This window comes from Sorex fumeus, unplaced genomic scaffold, assembly GCF_029834395.1.
Source record: "Sorex fumeus unplaced genomic scaffold, SorFum_2.1 ptg000033l, whole genome shotgun sequence".
NCBI lineage: Eukaryota > Metazoa > Chordata > Mammalia > Eulipotyphla > Soricidae > Sorex > Sorex fumeus.
This window is the reverse complement of record NW_026606090.1, coordinates 23107868-23129742: the sequence shown is the minus strand read 5'-3', so window position 1 is coordinate 23129742 and position 21875 is coordinate 23107868. Positions and strand designations below refer to the sequence as shown.

General features: G+C 37.7%; 1 protein-coding gene across 1 annotated transcript in view; it reads left to right on the top strand.

Moving 5' to 3' along the window:
* Nucleotides 1–16582: 16582 nt before the first annotated feature.
* The window catches only part of KCNU1 (potassium calcium-activated channel subfamily U member 1), a 198897-nt gene continuing 193604 nt past the window's right edge, over nt 16583–21875 (top strand). The window contains exons 1-2 of the mRNA XM_056116667.1: nt 16583–16777; nt 20074–20193. Of these exons, the coding sequence (XP_055972642.1) occupies nt 16583–16777; nt 20074–20193 (315 nt within the window). The remainder of the gene's footprint in view (nt 16778–20073; nt 20194–21875) is intronic.

Below are 21875 nucleotides of genomic sequence, written 5' to 3'. Positions count from 1 at the left end.
TGGGAGGGTCCTCCCACACCCTTTACTTGGTGCTCCCCTCTCTATATGAGCTGCCTTCTCCCTCAGCATGTGCAGCTAGCCTCCAAGCCATGGAGAGAACCTCCTGGTACTTATCTCGGCTATTCTTGGGTGTTAGTCTCCCAATTTGTTACTTTATATTTCCCAGATGAATGCAATCTTTCTCTGTCTGTCCCTCTCTTTCTGACTCATTTCACTTAGCATGACACTTTCCATGTAGAACCAGTTGTATGTAAATTTCATAACTTCATCTTTTCTAACATCTGCATAGTACTCCATTGTTTAGATGTACCAAAGTTTCTTTAACCAGTCATCTGTTCTCGGGCACTCGGGATTTTTCCAGATTTTTGCTACTGTGAATAGTGCAGCAATGAACATAGAAGTGCAGATGTCATTTCAATGGTACTTTTTTGCCTCACCAGGATATATTCCCAGTAGTGGTATTGCTGGGTCAAATGGGAGCTTAATTTTTAATTTTTTGAGAATCGTCCATATGAGAGATGCATACTGAAAATAGACTATAGACTGAACATGATTGCCACTCAATGCCTCTTTTGCAAACCACAGCAGCCAAAAGGAGAGAGAGAACAAAAGGGAATGCCCTGCCACAGGGGTGGGGTGGGATGGGGGGGTGGGGGGAATAGGAGGGATGCTGGGAGCATTGGAGGTGGGGAATGGGCACTGGTGGAGTGATGGGTACTCAATCATTGTATAACTGAAACCCAAGCACAAAAATTTGTAAGTCTACAACTGTACCTCATAGTGTTTCACTAACAAAAATGAAAAAAAAAAGAACAATGCTATCTTTTATAATTTTTTATACTGTGAGTGGCAGGAAAATAATCCATGTTCGTGTCTTTGCTCTCTTTCAATTTGCATTTACTGGTTAGATACTTTCTATTAAAAATTAGTCAAAAGTGTATTTATATTTTATATTTTAATATTTAAAAATAATTTTTCATTAAATTCTATATTTATAGTTTAGAAGTGTGTTTTTCAAAAATTTCTAATTATTTCCTAAGGATAAACACATTAAAAGTGAATTATTGAATCAAAGTCAATAAATATTTTTATGCTTTTGCAACATGTACATGTGGAACAGAAATATTTGAAGCAACTTGTTTGACGCTTTTATGAACAAAATCTTATTTTATGTCAAAATTTAGATTGCCTTCGATACTTGCTTTCAATCTCACTGAATACTTATGCTCCCTGCCATTTTTAGTAATGTACACTGGTCTTATAAATATTATGACCTGTTTATAAGGATTATCAAAGTTTGCATTAATTATTGTAAAACATACTCTTCATTTTTTTATTTATACCTCTTAAAAATGAATGTCTATATAATCAAAGATACTCCTTTTTCTTTTATAATTTTTATCTTTTTTTAGTTAAGAAAATATTAATCTTAACAGCTTCTTAATAGAATAACAAGTTAATTTTCTTCTGATTTTAACTTATTTCACTCTCCCCTGTTTTTCTCTTACCTATATTTTCACTCTTTCTTTCTACTTTGCCTTTGCTTTCTTTTTTTTTTTTTTACTTTAACACCATCATTTACAGTTGTTCATAATGCAATTCTTATGGGCTTTTGATGTTCCATCATTAATCCTACCACCTAAGTCACCTTCCCTCCACCATTGTCCCCATTTTGTCAGCCACCCCAAGCCTGATCTTTTAGCAGGCACACAATAATTTATTTTATATTATTTGTTACAAGCAAATGGCTAAAGGAATTTGCAGAAATACTACAGTAAAAAAAAAATTGTGAAAATTATTCTATCTCACCACCAGGTTCTTGAGTCTTCATTTTAGAATTTACTAAGCTTTTGGCTTCTTATTGAGACTTCTGGGCTGTTTTTGTTTGTCCAGTTAAGTTGGATTCTATATTACTTTCTCATCCACTTTGCTGAACTACTGGAATTTCAGTACTGTGGAATTTGGAGGTGTCCAGAAACTGCCTCTGTAAAACTGTAAAAAAGTGTCTAGAACTGAGTTGAGTGTGTAGAAATTCTTTGTGAAGTTCTAGGTCGTGACATGGCCACAGACTGATGTTTGGGTGTGGTTGCCCGGTTTAGGCAGAGTGGGGACGTGGCCCACCCCACTCCAAAGGGTGCCCAAAGATTGAAGCCAGGGAGTCCCGTGTGTCTATGAATTTCCTTGCATTTTAGGAGATTTAAGTCGTTAATTTGAAGAGTAGTGCTGGTGGGTGAGTGAACAGGGTGGCATCTGTGGAAGGTGGTAGTTGGCTGCTGGGCTGCCTTTCTTTTTTATAAAGATATTTATCTTCAAGATTTTTTTCTTTATAGAATCAAATAAATTGAGAATCTATATGACCAAAAGAGAAATACATTCATGGGATTTCTCCCCGGGTAAGGTATATACAATACACTCAGACAAGTTAATTCTCATCCTTGAGTAAATTCTCCTAATGCCCACCATCAAGGACTTTTGTAAAGATAATGCCAATGAATGACTCAATTCTTAAGAGTTTTTTCTATGCCCTCTCCTTTTTTTGCAGGTATGTTCCATTTTTATATTACATGGCATTTTCACATCTGGAATGACTCTCTGTTTTCTTTCTCCTCTAATATACAATTTTTATTACTGTCACTTTAAAATTAATTTCCAGTCTCATGTCCCTCCTTAAGACCCCTGAAGTTACAGCTAATTATTAAACACCTTTTCATAGCTTTTTAATACTCTTTGTACACTCGTCTTCTCAGAGAACACAATTCTCCCCTTCACTGAACTTAGCTTTCAGAATGCAAAAAGATTTTTTTCAAAGTGCCATGACGATACAAAGGAAGATTTACAAATCTCAGCTGACTGATATTTTGATTTATCACAATTAAATGCATACAAAAAAGTGAGTCTGTACTGCCAATCTTATCTAAGTAACCTGCACCTTAAAACAAAACAAAATAAACCACACACACAAACAAACACACACATGCGCGTGCGCGCACACACACACACACACACACACACACACAAACCCTGAATGGGAAGAGGTTACTTAATTCATTTCCCAGAGATCAAACAGGCTATGGCAAATGAGGTAAAAGAGGTTATCTCTCTCTCTCTCTCTCTGTCTCTCTCTCTGTCTCTCTCTCTGTCTCTCTCTCTGTCTCTCTCTCTCTCTCTCTCTCTCTCTCTCTCTCTCTGTGTGTGTGTTTCAGAGTGAAAGGGCTATTTTCCTGAACTTGATAATCACCATAGTTGACACCTCCAAATGTGATACTTCTGATGACCTGGGTCACTTGACCTTATTTCCCAAAAGATGGCAAGCACTGTCAGAGCACCATCACCTCTTATCTACCATTTCTTAGGAACACTCTCCCTAGAAGATTGAAAACAAACAAACGAACAAAAGACACAACTAATTAAATGTGGTGACTAGCCTTAGCCCACTGGGTTCTGTCTTGCTTTTCCACTGTCCCTGACACTTCCTTGCTTCTGAGATCCAGGAGTCCCCCTTTTATAAAACATGATTTCCAAATCAGAGCTTTGGAGGCAATCAGGGTCATTATGTAAGACCATTACAGATCCTTTATTAGGATAGAGTGCTCTGTGGTAATGAACCTTGAGGCTTGGAATAAAGAAGTTTTGACCTCTCAGCAGGGAAGAAGCATTAGAAAAAGCAGCTCTCTGAGATCAGCACCAGGAGGATTACTCCATAGCTTAGAGGCCAGCCGGGCATTCTAGGGGAAAGGGCAGCTCAGATAGAGAAGGGAGCACCAAATAAAGGGTGTTTGGAGGATCCTCCCAGGAGGGGAGATGCATGTTGAAAGTAGACTATGGACCGAACATGTTTGCCACTCAATGCCTCTTTTGCAAACCACAACACCCAATAGGAGAGAGAGAACAAAAGGGAATGTCCTGCCACAGAGGCAGGGTGGGATGGGGGGGGGGGGGGGAATATTTTCCATGGTGGTGGAAAGTGGGCACTGATGGAGGGATGGGTATTTGATCATTGTATAATCGAAACCCAGTCACAAAAAATTATAAATCTACAACTGTACTTCATGGTGTTTCACTAATAAAAAAGAAAAAGAAAAAGAAAAAGCAGCTCTCTCCACCCAAGATAAAGGCAGCAGCTGGCAATAGACCCGCCTGAAGGGGTGCTGCTGAAAGCTATGTCGGAGAGGAAACTCTCTGGATGGACCTAAAAATTTAATGGATAAAAACAGATTAGAGAAAATAAAATACATAGCCATTCCATTACATATTCACATGTCGGTTCACGAGAGAATGAAGACCCAAAGAGGTGACCATGGCAGGCAATTCTATTTTAGACAAAATAAATATGTGTATAGATACAGACATAAAATCATATAACATTTGTGAAGAAATGAAAGACAAATTTGACTTGTTGTGGTGGGTTGTGGCTAGAGAAATATCAAGGACTCTAAGTGCTATCTTAACAAGTTCCCTGTCTCTGATGATAAGATCTTTTTTTCCTTCTTGGTTCACAGTGCATGCCTTTCCCTGGAATTTTCTCAAGAAAGAAAGGCAAAAAAGGAAATGGTGTCCAGGGGGAATCAGAATGACTTTGTTTTAGCAATTTTATTAAAAAATCCTTGAAGCTTGAGATATTTAACATATGCCAAGATGCCATGTTTTGGAGAAGTGTGTCCTAAACCCAGTCAGTAAGAATGCTGATTTTGGAGTCAGCCAGTCTGCAGATACTCCCAATCTTCTTGGACAGACAACTAAATATTTCTCCCATCTTTAATCTAGAAGGTAGGGAAATTGATATCTCTTCTGCACAATTGTCATAAATTATTGTTTAATATGGAACTCTATGCTCCATAAATGACAGCTATTATTTTTGAGTGCCGAAAGTGCTATCCCACTGAGGGCTTATTACTTCAAATTTACAAAGTGCTTTTCTCATAGTCACTAACCTGATCTCCACACAGTACCTATTAAGCGGGCAGAGTAGGCATTTTATCTCCCAAGAGACTGCCTGAGCCAGTGTAAAGTGAAAACTCAAAGCCAACATCTAATGGTACAGGGTTCTAGTCACAACAGAGAATCTCTTGACTTTCCGTAGGAGAGTCCAACCATCTACAATGGCCAGCGTACCCAGGGAATACTAAGTGTGTAAACACTATGGTGTATTTTAGTTGTTTCTATCTAGACTCTGGATTCAACCAGACAGTGCTGAAGCCCAGATGGTCAGCTGTTGTGTGCTGCCGATGTGTTTAATTATTATTCTAGGAGGAGGATATTTATATTAGAGAGCCAGTGAGTGAGAGGTTGATTGTTCTCTAGAACATAATGTCTGTGTTCAAACAAGGACCTCTGAACAAGTGGGAAGCAGGAACACCACATCCAGTGGAAAGACTGTAACACTGTCCTCCCATTGTTCATTGATTTGCTCGAGCGGGCACCAGTAATGTCTCACAACAAATTGTGAGACTTGTTTTTACTGTTTTTGGCATATCGAATATGTCACGGGTAGTTTCCCAGGCTTTGTCGTGTGGGCTATATACTCTCAATACCTTGCTGAGCTCTCCAGAGAAGGATGGAGGAATTGAACCTGGGTTGGCCGCGTGCAAGGCAAACAACCTACTCACTGTGCTATCGCTCCAAACCAGTGGAAAGACTAATAAAGTGATTATCTGTGTGTGGTCTGGCCGAGCAGTTCCTTAGAATCTCTGCCTCAGTGACTGTCCCCTTCGTCTGGCAGTGAGAAGTTAATGGAACAGATAGAGTGAGTGTGAACAACAGCCAGTGTATCATAGGTTAAGAATAGGTTAAGAAAAACATGTCCAGAAAACAAAATGGTTCCCACAAACTTAATTTCCTGCAAGAGGAGGTTACAGAGAAGACATAACAAAGTCAAAGAATGGAATCTTGGATCATATTCCTTACAGTACCACTGTATTTCTGTGGGAAAGCAATTAATTTTTCTTCTCTATTTCTGTATTTTGTTTTGTACTCATTTACATGTATGGTGTAGTCTGGGCGCTCAACAGGGATCATGCAAGGACTTTGATTGTGATGCTCCCACACTCTAGGTTTCACTGTCCTGGGATGACACAGTCTTTGTTGTGGTGCCAGGGATCCCGGCAGTGCCATCAGAAGTGCATTTGGCATGTGAAGTGGCATCAGGACTGAATTTGAGGCCTCCTCCTTACAAGACGGGTGTATTACCACAAAGCTAGCCAGTACAGCTTATACGGGGAAATATTTTAAGTTCCTTTTGTCTGTTTCTTGATCTCGGTGAAGTCTTTGATTTTCTATAATTTAGAACTATCTTACAAGTTATTGTTTTTTTTAAGCATGAAAGGAGGCCAATTTTGAGTGGGGATGCAATAAAATAATCTGCTAATTTTGTTCTAAGATGATATTTCAGGGTAAGGGCTAATTGAGGGAAATATGTATTATGTTCTTTGACTTGTGAAAATGGAGAGAGGAAAGGATTTCTGAACAACCTTCCCTAAATAATGAAATTCATGTGTGGTCTCAAACATCTGTCCTTCCAACTTCAGTAGGCTAAAGGACTCTCCTTCTGGTTGTTACTTTGAACATCATTGTTAAAGTCGCCCTTCCTCACCAGCCCCTTCCAATTCTGAAGAGGAACTGCAAAATTGTGATCTGAGGAGGTGGGGGGAGGAGAAAGGACTTATCTGGATGCATTCCAGGGTAATGAAATCCTATCTTTCCCTTTTGGAAAAAAGAAAGGGGGTGGGTTTGATGGGGCTGTAGACTTCAGGACAAAAGTTAGTCAATGATGCTCCCTAGTGGTCAGATTTCTAAAGACAGTCATTGCTTTTAGTGAAGGACTATAAACTGAAAATGTAGCTGATGATACAGAATCTGGCCCTTGGCTTTGGAGGATTGGAGACAATATACAGAGGCAGAGTGAGAGTCTAGTTGGTGGGTGTTTGCCTTGCATTAGCTAATGAATCCAGGTTCAATTACCAGCATCCCACCTGGTCCCTCAAACACTACCGGGAGCAATTATTGAGTGCAGAGGCAGTAGAAACACCTGAGCATTGCTGGATGTGACCCCAAAACCAATAAATAAATAAATAAATATGTTTTAAAAAAGATTGAAGACAACTTAAATGCGGTAAGAAATGGGGAAGAAAAGTGCTTGTTCAGTGATAAGCACTCAATGAAGTTTAACGTTTCAACAAGAAAATAAACTTTTGCAACAAAACTACAGTGCAGTTCTCCTGTCAATTCCTTCCACAGTCAGAAAGAATTGGATTTTTATATTTTCTGTAGCACTGTCTCTCCCTCCTCAGTTCAGTCCTTGTTAGAAGTGAGATTAAATGAGACTTTAAAATACTCAGGAGACCCAAAAATTTTACCTAGTAAACTTACTGTTAGTTTTTAATGACTACTCACTATCACAAGGTTATCCTTTTCCTCTAAAATATTGTTTTGAGATGGACTGCAGGAGCTCTGTCTTCAGGAATTGAAGGATTCATTTCTCCTTTATAGGAGAGAAGCATAGGAAGATGGGAATAAGCAGAATAATGCTTGGTGATTTTCATCCGTCAATGCTAATCTACATAGTTTTTGTATACTATATTCTAAAAGGCTCTTACTTCAAGGATAGCCTGAAAAAACGAAATGTAGTCATACACAGCTATATCAAACACAATACCAAGGGCATCCTTATAGAGGAACTTTATGTATAAATGCAATTGAAATCACAATACTGATGTCAAAAGTCAGAAATAGCAATAAACAGGGCAGTGCTACCCTTTGATGAGAAAAAAGATCCAAACAGGGTAGTAATCAAAACTCTGAAAGAAGATATTAACCAATTTTATTTCAAAGTCCATCATTTGTTTCACACACACACACACACACACACACACACACACACATACACACCTTACACTGTTTAATTGGATTTTCTCAAAATAAGTAGATGAAAATTAATTTGACTTTTTGAGAGAAAGTATTGATTTATCACTGGTCTACAATTATAGAACTTCAAGGATTTTCCTTCACGTGTATGTGCATAATATTCACTGAAACTACCTAAGGATGTTCTAGTTAGAAAGCTACTTTTTACCATAAATTTTTAGTTTGCCTTCTGAGATAAATGTAAAGTGTTTGTCTATCCCCAAAACAAACAGCTAATGGAGTCAGCCCTTTCAAAGCACTTGCAAAGTGATGAGGCGGATTCAGGGGAAGGAGATGAAGATGAGTATTTGGCCAATTCTTAAGCATTCCAGTTCAACAGGGGCTTGCTGATTAAAAAAAATAATGACCTTTCCTTTATCAGTGACTACTCAACTTTTCTTCCCTTTTTTTTATTGAGTCACCAGGAGATACGGTTACAAGTTTTCATGTCTGAGTTTCAATCATACAATGATCCAACACCCATACCTCCACCAGTGCACATTCTCCATCACCAGTGTCCCCAGTATTCCCTCCCTTTCCAACACCCCCCCCCCACCTCCATGTCAGACAATTTACCTCATACTCTCTCTACTTTGGGGCATTATGGTTTGCAATGCAGATACTGGGAGGTTATCATAATTGGTCCTTTGTCTACTTTCAGCACACATCTCCCATTTCAAACGATTCCTCCAACCATCATTGTCTTAGTGATCCCTTCTCTATTCCAGCTGCCTTCTCCCCCAGCTCATGAGACAGACTTCCAACTATGATGCAATATTCCTGGCCCTTGTGTCTACTGTCCTTGAGTGCCCATCTCATATTATGTTATTTTATATTCCACAAATGAGTGCAGTCATTCTATGTCTGTCCCTCTCTTTCTGAAACATTTCACTTAGCATAATAATACTCTCCACGTCCATACACATACAAGCAAATTTTATGACTTCATCTCTCCTAGCTGCTGCATGGGTTGAAGCAATAGCACAGCAGGTAGGGCGTTTGCCTTGCATGCAGCAGACCTGGCGAACCCAAATTCAATTCCTTCGCCCGTCTCGGAGAGCCCAGCAAGCTACCAAGAGTATCTCTCCCGCACGGCAAAGCCTGGCAAGCTACCCGTGACATTTTTGATATGCCAAACACAGTAACAAATGTCACAATGGAGACATTACTGGACTGGCTCGAGCAAATCAATGAACAACGGGAGGACAGTGACAGTGACAGTGACAGCAGCTGCATAGTATTCCATTGTGTAGATGTACCAAAGTTTCTTTAACCTGTCATCTGTTCTCAGGCACTCACTTGTTTCCAGATTCTGGCTATTGTGAACAACAACTCAACTTCTCAACCTTAACTACAAATCGGATCTAACTACTGAAACACAAACACATGCATATTTCACTGAAATGGGTATTTTCAGAAACAGGCTACTACAGCACCTAGACAAGTCATTCAACCATCTGCTGGAACAATACTTGGTGACCCATTTTGACTTTTCAATCACAGACCAGTAATTCCAGAAGGAAACATGAGAGATAAGCAAATGGATAGCCTAAGGATCTGATCCTTGCATAGGAACCATGGTCAGGATTGTTATGGGGAGTTTCCAGCAACAGTGAGTCTCTGCTGTTTTTTCTCTCACACCACTTTTGCTTGTGGGCATTAAGTATTCCGATTAAATCACCAGCTTGATGTTCAGCTGGCCTGATTGCTGAAGAGAATGATTGCATTATTCATTCTCATGAAAAGATTTTTAGGACTCTCAAGAATCCATAGAGATTATATTAAAAAAAAACTCCAGACTTAGCAACAGTTAATTTATTCTTCTATTCTTTCAAAGTGAACAGAGTTACAGAAGATAAACAGAGAGAACCTGAACAATAAGTGGGTTTTTGGTGAGACTAAGTTTGAAAGTTCTGTACTACATAGAACTAAGTATCTATCTCTTCCTCTTAGTTTCTGTTTTTTTTTTCCCTTTCTACTTTTCTTCCAGACAGATCGTCCATCTTCTAAGGAAAATTTAAAAAAAAGCAGAAAAAACAAAATTAAACAAAAACAAGAGTCCCATTTCTTGCTAATTCCCTATGAAATAGTTCCATCTACTGGCCAAAGGGAAAAGGCTCATGACTTGACATTTTTGTTGTTATAATTTTACCACACTTTAAGACCATCCTTCCAACATTTTATACAATGTTTATAATAAGAAAAAGAGGTGAGGTTGATAAAATGTTTCACTTTGCACAGGCTAATAATATGCTTCACTTTGCACTAGGTTGATAATATGTTTCACTTTGCACTTTGCATTTGATTTATCCCAGAAACACACCCTTGTATTTAATATGGGCTTTAATATGTATTTAACATGTATTTAACATGTATTTAATATTTAACATGTATTTAATATGTATTTAACATGGGCTCACATATGTGATTTTTGTACTGAGAATGAAATCGAATTCAGAAGTACTACAGAGAACAAATTACTGGGAGAAAGGACAGGAGACTCGATAAGGATAGGGAAGAGGTGGTCTCTCTGGCAACAAACCTGTTACTAGGGTGGTAATTGGGTCATAAAGAAAGGAATCTCTGTATGCAGAGATGGAATCAGACTGTGGCCAAGGTAACCAAATTTTCGCTAAGAAAAGTAATTCTATGAGATCCTTAAAGAGAAGAAATTTCCTCTCGTTAATTTATGAAAGCTGACCCACCCTGTTCCCTTTGATAAAATGTCGCTCTCTGAAATCATGGTTTTTCTTCATTCTTAAAAGTCTATCTGAGTTCATGGGACAAATAGATTGCTCCATAGCTAGAAGCCTGCCTCATGAGCAAAGGGGAGAAGGCAGCTGGAATAGAGAAGAGATCACTAAGAAAAGGATGGCTGGAGGAATTGGTCAGGATGAGAGATGTGTGCAGAAAGTAAATAAACATGATAACCTCTCAGGGTCTGTATTGCAAACTATAATGCCCAAAAGTAGAGAGAGATTATGGGGATCATGTCTGCCATGGAGGCAGAGGGAGGGTGGGAAAGGGGGGGATATACTGGGGATATTGGTGGTGGGGAATGTGCACTGGTGGAGGGATGAGTGTTTGATCATTGTGTGATTGCAACCCAAACATGAAAGCTTGTAACTGTCTCATGGTGATTCAATAAAATTTTTAAAAAAAATTTTATAAAAAGTCTGAGGAGTAAGTTCTGATACTAAAATGTAGAACATTGTTAGATAAACAATATGGGATTGCTAAATCAAAGGTTTATGGTGTTTTGAAGCTGAAAGGTATCTAAAATCCTAGTTCAGACTCTTTCTTTTACTGTTGAGAAAATTAAGAATCAAGGCACATGAAAAAAATTGTCCAAAGACTTACGTCAAAAATTTTAATTTTAAATTGAAGATCAATGTTCCTGTATTTTATTTTAATGTTTAATGCCTCATAGAGGTACTGTTGTGTGTCAGGGTGGGGGAGAGAGGAGTCACTGTTAGAAATGTTTAGGAACCACCAGGGCTACCTTTAGTGACACTCGTTGGGGGAGAAGCATGTGATGGCAAGGAGCCAGCTCTGAGTCATGCCCAGGCCATACCTGTGCTTTCCTACCTGAGCTATATTCCCACTCTCCTCTGCATGCATTTTATAAACAAGTTACATTGCTTATAATTAGCCTTTTCAGACATGACAGTCTCTGAAAGTCAATCCATGGATATGAGGAAATAATGCAGGTGGGTGAAATATCTTGGGTGAAATATCTTTGTCCACTTAACATCAACAGAGAATAAGACGAAGGCAAAGGCACCTGTACCTTTTCAGCAGTAATGGATTTGAATGTGCATCAAAGTTTTGATTGTTTGGTTGGTTGGTTTTAGTCTGGGAACATACCAGATGGTATTCAGGGCTTACTTTGGAGTCTGTGCTCAGTAATCACTGATGGTTAGCCTTTGGGAACCATATGATTTGTTAGGAATAGAACACAGGTTATCCATATGTGGGACAAGCTCTATTATCTCTCAAGCCTTGAATTAAATCCTTTTTTTGTTTGTTTTTTAATCGAATCACCTTGAGATAATTACAAAACTTTCATGATTCAGTTTGTTATCACTTGTATAACGTGTCATCCCATTGCTCATCGAGTTGCTCGAGCAGGCACCAGTAACATTAGTTTGTCATACTACAATCAAACACCCATTCCTCCACCAGTGTGCATTTCCCACCACCAATGTCCCCAGTATCCCTCCCTCCACTCCCTCGTCCTCTACCAACACCACCACCACCACCACCTCTGCGACAGGCACCTTCCTTTTTTACTCATTCTGTACTTTGGGTATCATGGTTTGCAATACAGATACTGAGAGAGAGGCCATCCTGTTTTGTCCTTTTTCTACTTTAATCACACATCTCCCATCCCGATAGATCCCTCCAACCATCATTGACATCGTGGTCAGTTCTTCATTCCAACTGCCTTCTCCACCAGCACATGAAGCAGGCTTCCAAACCATGGAGCAATCTTTCTGGCCTTTGTCTGTAGACTGCCCTTGCATATTAGTCTCATATTATGTTATTTTATATTGGATTAAATAGTATTTATTCAAAATTAAAATTTCTCTAAAAGTAGTTAATATAGCATCTTCCCTATTCCTTGAAATCTAAAGAGTTACACTTTAAAAAATGATGCCTTCAAAAGGTAAATAATTGATTAATGTAATTTCTGCAAATACTTTGAGATAGACAGTACCATCTTGAAGGATCATTTCTAAAGTATTATAGACATTAATTCTACAAGAAGTCATTTACTCCAAAAGAAACTTCCTGTGATGTGCTTCCACTATACTGTGGACATTGAGGGTAAAAACCATCTTCACCCTTAACTTTAGACCTGGGTCTGTCATTGACTACCTTAGGTGTTATTCTGACACATTGGGTCCATGGAGCCGGCAAGACAGCCGGTCGTGGCAGTCCACCCTACCCTACCCACTTTTCACCTGACAGGGAATGAGGACAGGCCCTAGAGGGAGGATAAGGACATGGATAAGTATGAAAATACAAGAGAAAAACAAAGACAAGACACCCTCTCCGGGAGCCTCTGCAGGGAGAAGACTCACTTTATTGCAATCAGGCTTAGATTTATATACCTTAAGAGAAAAGGGAGAACCATGGATGAACTCCTATGGGGTGGGAGGGATTTCCCACACAAGCCCACAAGCAGTTGAACAGGGTATTTGGGTTCCTCACTCTCCTGGGCTGGCTGACAAAGCTTGCTCAATGGTCCCTGACATTTTGTTTTTATTCATAGTGACTGGACATTGCATGTGGCTGTTTGAGGAGGGAAGGGGGAGTCGTTGCTGGGAAGTCCAGGGGCCCTGCCAGGGGAGGAGCCGCCTACCGCTCATCCACTTGGGTCAAGTCTTTGGAGCTCATCCTTGACCCCAGCTGTTCCTCCAGTCATCCCCTGCAGCACCCCACACTTGGGAATAGAGTTCGTGATTGTTTGCACATTATGTTAGACTCAGGAGCGGGTGTTCCTGGAGTGTAAACAGTTAACTTCTGATTCTAGAAATATGAGAGGATTATATCATTCAGTGTGGCAGAGGGGTTAGGCCTTTAATTATACCATTTTTAATATGATTTATTCTCTTCAGAAACACTAAATCGGCTCACATGTTCACTCATACACACACACACACACACACGCTAACAAATTCATGAGCATTGCTACATATGCTTAAAAATGAAAGATTTTACTTTTGTTGCTCATATATGGTACACTCTTGGAGAGTCAAATTTTAAAATGAACCATTTATTCACTCTCATTGGAAAGTATAATTTTTTCCAGAATATTTGTGTGCCCAGAGGTAAATTCCAGAGATGTGTACAAAGTGAAGCCATTTTTTTAATCAAATCACTGGCATGTTAAAAAATTCGTCTTTACTTTTAAAAAAGAGTAAAATGTTCTTCAGTAGCAGAACCAGTATATAATCTCCATTTCTTAGATGTAGTTTAAAGCCATAGTATTGAATGACACCGCAGGACCACCCCGGAAGTAGTAATCAGAGATGTAGTACCACTTCCACACATCCTTGTTGCTTTTTTCATTGCAGATTCCCATTTCTTAAACTTTGCTTATGTGTCCTACTTGTCTCCAGCTGCCTATACATTGTACCCTTTTCTTCAGACCTGTTATTCCTCTCCATCGCATCTTTCTGAATACCAGCATTAGGTCTCTGTTGTCCTTTCTTTAAAGCCCTTTCTATGTTTTTCCCTTCCTTACTGGGGCAATGTTTACATAGTTTTGTTAAATGAAACTGAAACACAGGGCTCTGCCTATCAGCCAGTCTCCTCCTGGGAGCAAACAGTGTTGATTTCTGACTTGCTAACTTCTATTCACCTACCCCTCTCCTCATCTGTACTCACAGTGACTCAGACTTGGAACACGTTTACCTCAGCCTCCCCAGTTCCACCTGAGGCTGGGGCCTGGCCTGCTTCCCTTCTCATACTGCCAACACAGCTGAAAAATTGACATCCTCAAGCTACCTTCAAGTTTCTCCATCCTGGACTAGATTAGGTTCATCCTTCCATCACATGCTTTTACCCTGCAGAAAAGGCTTTCCCAGTTTCAACCTGTCAGTGTCTTCCTGGTTATCTAAAATTCCTGTATGGGGTGAAGGAGGTTTAGTCATTGTGTTTCCCGGGTTTGCATGATACACAGTAGTTACTCAAGATACATGAAAAACACATGCACATGAGTTGATGACAAAGATACTGGCTTGTAGTAGGAAGTCAAATGCTGATAATGGCGGTTTTATTTCTTTAAACTATCAAGTTCAAGGAAGTGCTTTCCTACTTATTACAAAGGAGAACATTGCTTCAAATTTATCTTCATCCCAAATCCTGAACACTGAATTGCTACCATGTTATAAATGGCAGCTTTTCCTTTGCCACACAATTCGTCTATGACAAAGTATCTCCAAATCAAAAGTTATGACATTTGGAACTGTCAGCCAGAATGATTTTTTAGTAAAGATACTGATACTCTGAATGTCCCTTGATCAAATCAGATGCCCTTTTTTCTCCATACTTACATATGACACATGAATGCATGTACCCTGTACTCATATACACATATCATTATTTGCACATACACTGGACACAAGAACAGGATACATATCACAGATAGACACACACCATGACAACATTTGCACACGTTAGAATTCACATACACCACACGTATATACAAATATATCCACAACGCATAATATACAATATGCTAAATGCATACTTCTTTTATGAAAAGTTTACTGAGCAGTGGAAAGTATGAAGCAAAGAACTATGAATCACTTCTTGTTAGGGGTATTGGATTCAGTGTTTTATTCACTTAAATGATCTATGATTGAAACATTCGGTCATCAAATATTAAGTTTATTTGATTTACTGGGCACTTGCCAATTATATTGCTAGATATAGGATTATAATAGGAATTATTTCTAATCTTGTGGAGCATAGTCTTATGATGAAAGAAAGAAAACAACCCCTCAAACAGGATGTAACATAATTGCAGTTTAGTGTTCTAGTTGCTATGAAACAAAGGGACAGAGGTGGGGCATACATAATTTCTATAAAGATGGCCATGGTGTGATAGGACATTTCCATAGAAACATGAAAATGCAAGTTTGTATTTAAAAAAAAGGAGTCATCTGAGAAGAGAATTGGTGTGCTGTTAAGGCCTGGAACAAGAAGGATTTTCATGTTCTTGCAGCTGAGAGGAGGCCTGTGACTGGGGCTTTGGGGATGAGAAAGTGTGTGGAGCACTGACTTCTCAGCTCTGTTTTTCAAGAATGAGAAAATGTCCTATGTATTGTATTGGACTTGACCTGAGACAATCTAAAGAACTGAAGATGGCTAAACACCTTAGATTCAAGGTGAATGTTGGGAAATAGACTTTGAAACAACCCATACATTTTTTATCTCACTTAGAAAAGCTAATATCATCATAGTAACAAAATAATAGATGAACAAATTACCTGACTGTTAAAATCAAATTGTCTAGGATGGTGCCTAGGAAAAATGATAAGATGCCTATACGTCATCTGGAAAAGAATCAGAAATACTTTGACGCTATTAAATATTAGAAATTTGGAAAGTAAGGAAATTTTATTGATCATGATGTTTGATCATTTCGTAAGCAGGACCAGGAAAAAATTCAAACACAAAATAATTTTGACTTGGAAAATCTAACAAAACTTTCCAAATAGCGGGGTATGTGTATATGTGTGTGTGAGAGAGGGAGAGACAGAGACAGAGACAGAGACAGAGATATAGATGAATATATCCTTCCTTCAAAATTAAAGCCATTCAGAAAAGAAATTAAAATGTAGTATCATATAATGTCTCCTATGGATTTCAAAATACTGAAGGCCCATAATGATTCTATCAAGTAGGTACTATCCTCAATATAGCACTGTAAAAAACAAAGTAGTATGCTAGAAAGTGCAGTAAGGTGTTTGTTTTGCACACAACTGACCAGATTTCAATCCCAGCACTCCATAAGATCAGCATTGTGGTGGTGAATGGGTTCTTCCTAGTACCATATGTTGTCATACCAGTAATATTAGACTCTGCAACACTTTGAACTCTAACTCCTGGAATGATTACATGTGCTCATGACATCATAGAAGTCTGACCATTCCAATTCTGTTTCCCGATGTTTCTATACAGGGCACAAAATTACAGTAACGAAGACTCAGGGAAAATATACTGCACATATGATGTCCAACTTGCATTTATTCTCTCCTCCTTTGTGATCTTCTTTGGCGGACTCTTCATCTTATTCATTTCCAGGATATTGTGGAGGTTCACAAGAAGATGGCACAACATCAAAGGGACAGGAGTTTTATTGGTCAGTTTCATTATCTCAGATTCCACTGTATGAACACCAGCAACAGGTTTGATTTGTGTTTGTGTTTAGAAAAATTATTTTGACTACACTCTGTTTTCTTCTCTGTATCGTTCCAATTTTAGTATATGTGCTGCCGAAGCAGGCTGGAGCGATAGCACAGCAGTAGGGCGTTTGCCTTGCACTCACTCAGCCAACATGGCCGACCCGAGTTCAATTCCTCAGCCCCTCTCGGAGAGCCCGGCAAGCTACCAAGAATATATTCGATATGCCAAACACAGTAACAACAAAGTCTCCAATGGAGATGTTACTGGTCTCGCTCGAGCAAATCGATGATCAACGGGAGGGCCTTTACCTTTACCTTTACCTTTACACTCTGTTTTCACACACTAACAGAGCCTGTTCTCACTGGGTGTATTATAAAGGCGCTGATGCTACCCCAGAGAGAAAAACAGGCCACAGGAACAAAGTCAGGTTCACCTCACATGGTTTGGAGAAGTGAAAATCTGATCAAGATGATGAGTAATGTTGGCTCTGGAAATAAGTCACTATTCCAAGACCGAAGTCCATGAACATTGCTAATATCTATGTATTCATGATGGAATTTTATGACCATTGATCTAGATGGAATAAGTAATGCAAAAAAAACTATCAACATGAACCTCTGTCTTAGAAAATATTATGCATAAGTACTTAGAAATATGATGCATAAGTACTCATATATCCAAAAGCTCCCGTTCCAATATCATGTTAGCACAACACACTGGACTATATCAACCTAACATAAACCCACACATACCTTCTACACTCTCCAGTTGTAGCCCCCACCAAACCCTTCACGGAGAGACCTTTTCAAGCTTTGTGAGGATGAGAACTGTTGACTAATAGCTGACAAGAACGATGACAGGAACAATGGCATCTTTCCCAAATAAGATGGCTGAAAATAATGAACTAAAATGTTGTATAATGGCTGCCTTATTAGTGGTATCAGTGGTCAAAGGCAAAGAGTTTGATTATGACTGTGTTTGGTTATTATTTTTGATTGCCAAATTTTGCTTCTGATAGATGGCAGTAATTTTTTTAAATAAAACATGTTTTGTCTGCACATCATAATATGAAAGGAGGCTTAAAATATCCCCTTTAAAACAAAGAAAGCACTTATATAAAACACTGGAATTTTAAATAACAGTAATTTTTAAGACAATTCACAATTTAAAATGGGGAATTCCAATTTCTGGATCTGAGAATTACCTGTAACTGAAATTTAAAATTGTGCTGCTAAATAAATGTTTTATTATTTCTAGATTAAAGACGTAAAGCAATGACAAAAAATTAGAGGAAAAAATCTAGATTCTTAACAAGAAATATTAATATTTATTGAGGTATTTATTATCATGAAAGACATAATATACACTTGGTAAAGGGGTATAAAGACACATAATTAAAAAAATATTTTAAACTTATACCTGAAGTAGTAACCATTTTTTAATGGCAGACTTTTGTTTCAAATCTTACTTGTCCATAAATATTTATTATATTTTTCATTTATTTCATTGGCTATAGCTCAAATCTTCAGTCCAAAGATAGTATTTAATTTCAAGTAGGAAGCATTATAAAATCTGAGGTGGAGTTTGAGCAACAAAAATGCTCAAATGTTCTGCTTTTGAATATTATAACATAATTTATAAGAGTTAAAAGACTTTTCAATTTTTTTTTTTGCTCACACCTGGGGATGCTCAGGGGTTACTCCTGGCTCATGCACTCAGGAATTACTCCTGGTGGTGCTCAGGGAACCATATGGGATGCTGGGAATCAATCCTGGGTCGGCCATGTTGGCTGCGTGCAAGGCAAACGCCCTACCCGCTGTGTAATTGCTACAGCTCCTTCAATTGTTTTATATTCAGTGACATTGAGAATTGGTTCCTTTCCTTGATTTTTTAGGAATGTTGACCTCATTTTTTTAAAAAAATGTGGGTAATAAAACAAAAACATTAAAAAAATTTGGAAATTGATAATTTTCTACTCAAATGTCCATTTTTTAAACATTTGTTATCTTCATAAAAATAATTTACATGGTTGTTTTCCCAATAAAAGCTACCTTTAATCGTATGATGGAATTCAAATGTGTTAAATAATAATATTACTTTTAAAAAGTCAATAGATATTATTTTACGAGTAGTCATGACAATGTACATGATACGCACTAGAGGTAGATTATTGTCCAAGATATTAACCCTCTCAAACACTCATTAATGAGACTTTCCTTCTTACCATTCAGGATATATAATCAGAAAAATTAAGTCATTACAGAGCTCTGATTCCACATAAGCTTTTCTTTTCTAAGAATCAGGGGGCTAAGCGTGGTGTGATTATTTCCTGTTCCCTTATGCATTTCTGGAAGTCAATTCAGAAGGTTTAATACACAGGGACTCTTGGCTCCAACTGCAGCCTTTCCTCAAGTCATTAAATTATGCGTCTTCCAAGTAATATAGAATAGACTCAACTTTACTTTCTTGATCATAGATTATTATAAATTTCTAAGAAAAAAGTGAATTATTAAAGGGTATGGAGGTATAGCTCAAGTGTTCTAGTAGTTTGATCTATCTACCAATCACCACCTGCTTCAACACACCCCTGCCTCATCGGATGGAGTTTGATGACCCCAGATTACCTCTGGTTGAGCACCAAATCATAAATCTCGCATCACCAGTCAAGCATTCTCAGTAAGATATCACCCCTTCTCCCCTTCCAAGCACCTCTGAGTAGGGCCCTACTTAAAAAAAGAATAAAAAGAAAAAAGTTTCTAATTTCACTAGCATCTACCAGGTAAGTAACTAAAAGCACCATAACATTGCTGAAATTCCTTCTTTCTCTCTTTCAAAATGAGCAAATACTTAAGCAATCACTTAAAAATCAATTTGTAATCTTTTCCTTTGTTCATGTACAATGATGGAAATGGATAAAACACTTGCTCTCTGAGCAGAAAGAAACATGCTGCTCCCAATCCTGATTATTACTATAATGTCAGTTTGAAGAATCTGGGACTGAGTGCGTGTGATAAAAGCATGATGAAAACTGCAGAATTTAATATTAACAGGTCATGCAGAAAAACAGTAAAATGCAAACCCAGTGAAACTCATTTTATGAAATAACTGAATAAGCAACTTTGGGTTCCCTGGATTGGACATGATGGGGTGATTTCTGACTGATAACACAGCAGGTGATTCCTTCCACATATATAAAACAGATTACTTTCTCTGATATCCAGCTCACTCTCAAACCCTTTCTCTTGCTTATAGGAATTTATCCTATCAAAATTCATGGACCAAGGCAATTTCAATACTCTTCACATCCAGGGAGTATTTCATGATCATATAGAAATGCTGCTTTCAGCACAGACCTTCGTGGGTCAAGTTTTGGTAAGTAAAATTTCACTGTAGTTTGCTAATGAACTTTAAACATGAGAATGATCTATATGTATGTATACATATCTGTATGTATAATATGTATGAAATTTTTCCATACAGATAAAAATTCGGTGCTCCCTTGTAGGAACACCACATCACCTTTATCCACTATTTTATTACTCAGCTTGCCTTTTCTTTGAAATAAATATTATTTCTGGGCTTTAGATTTTCTATTTCTTTCAAGGCTATCCATTGGAAAAAATGGTTTGTGAGGACAAAGATCGTATGTATTGTTTTTCTTACTATGTCATGGCTATTATGTATTGTAAATATTAAAAATGGTGATGCTGAGTATATCACTGAAATTTACAGCTAATTTTCCCTACATGATTCCAGTAACCTGTTTTATTTATCATTAACTACTCTACATATTAATCACTTCCTGTTTTCCTCTAACTTGTATATGTTAAACTCAGTTCAATTATTTTCTTGGAAGAAATTTTACTTTCTCCTTCTATTAAGGCTAAACATCCTTCTCAAATTTTTGATATGCTCATTGAGCATTTATTAAAATTATCTATGCATAATGCCTGTCTTTGCCAGCGCTCTGTATGCTCCTTGAGAGACAAGAGACAAACCACTTTATGGAAATGTTTATATTCCATTATCTGAGAAATAACAGATGCTCTATAAATGAGTTTTTGCTGATTGTTATTTTAATACTATAGTTTAGAAAATTTTTTTTTGGAAAATTCATAATTTGAGGATATGCTGCCACCTGATGGTGGTATGATTGAATTAAATGTGCTCAACTTTTCAAAATAATATTTTGTAATTAGTAAAAAGAAAAGTATTTTTTCTAGTTGGTGATACTTGAGAATAAAAGAAATGGCTTGGAAGTATCTTAATAAAATTTATTTCATAAAATCTATAGGATGTTCAACATTTGACAGTCATTTTTCTGTCTTCTACTGCTTTCACTTTTCTAAAATTCCTGTCAATATAGTCCAAATATGATTGCCACTCAATGCCTCTTTTGCAAACCACAACACCCAAAAGGAGAGAGAGAACAAAAGGGAATGCCCTGCCACAGAAGCAGGGTGAGATGGGCGGTGGGGGGTGTGAGATATACTGGGACCCGTGGTGGTGAAAAATGGGCACTGGTGGAGGGATGGGTATTTGACCATTGTATAATTGAAACCCAAGCACAAAATTTTGTAAGTCTACAACTGTACCTCATGGTGTTTCACTAATAAAAATTAAAAAATAAAAAAATAAATAAATAAATAAAATTTTTGAAAGAAAAAAATAAAAAATAAATAAAATTTTTGAAAGAGTGGTTCTTTAATCAATGATTTATTGGTTAGAATCACTTCAAACTTTTATATATTATTTGATTGTATAAAGGTACTAGTAAGAATGAAAGGTCACTGGAAAAAAATCAAAAGAGAACTTATGCCATCATGAACAATTTTGCAAGCCAAGGTGTTTAAAATGGGAAAAAAGTTTTAAAAGGACTTCTGTTGAAAAATTTTCAGACACTACAAGGCAAATGACAATAGAAGCTGAAAGCACTCTCTTCATATCGGATAGTATATAGTCAGGATAAGAAATAAGCACTCAAGCCAAGTATGCTGCATTAGCTCAGAGAATTTCTATAACAAGGTATCCAAACTATGTGGCTTGAATAACAC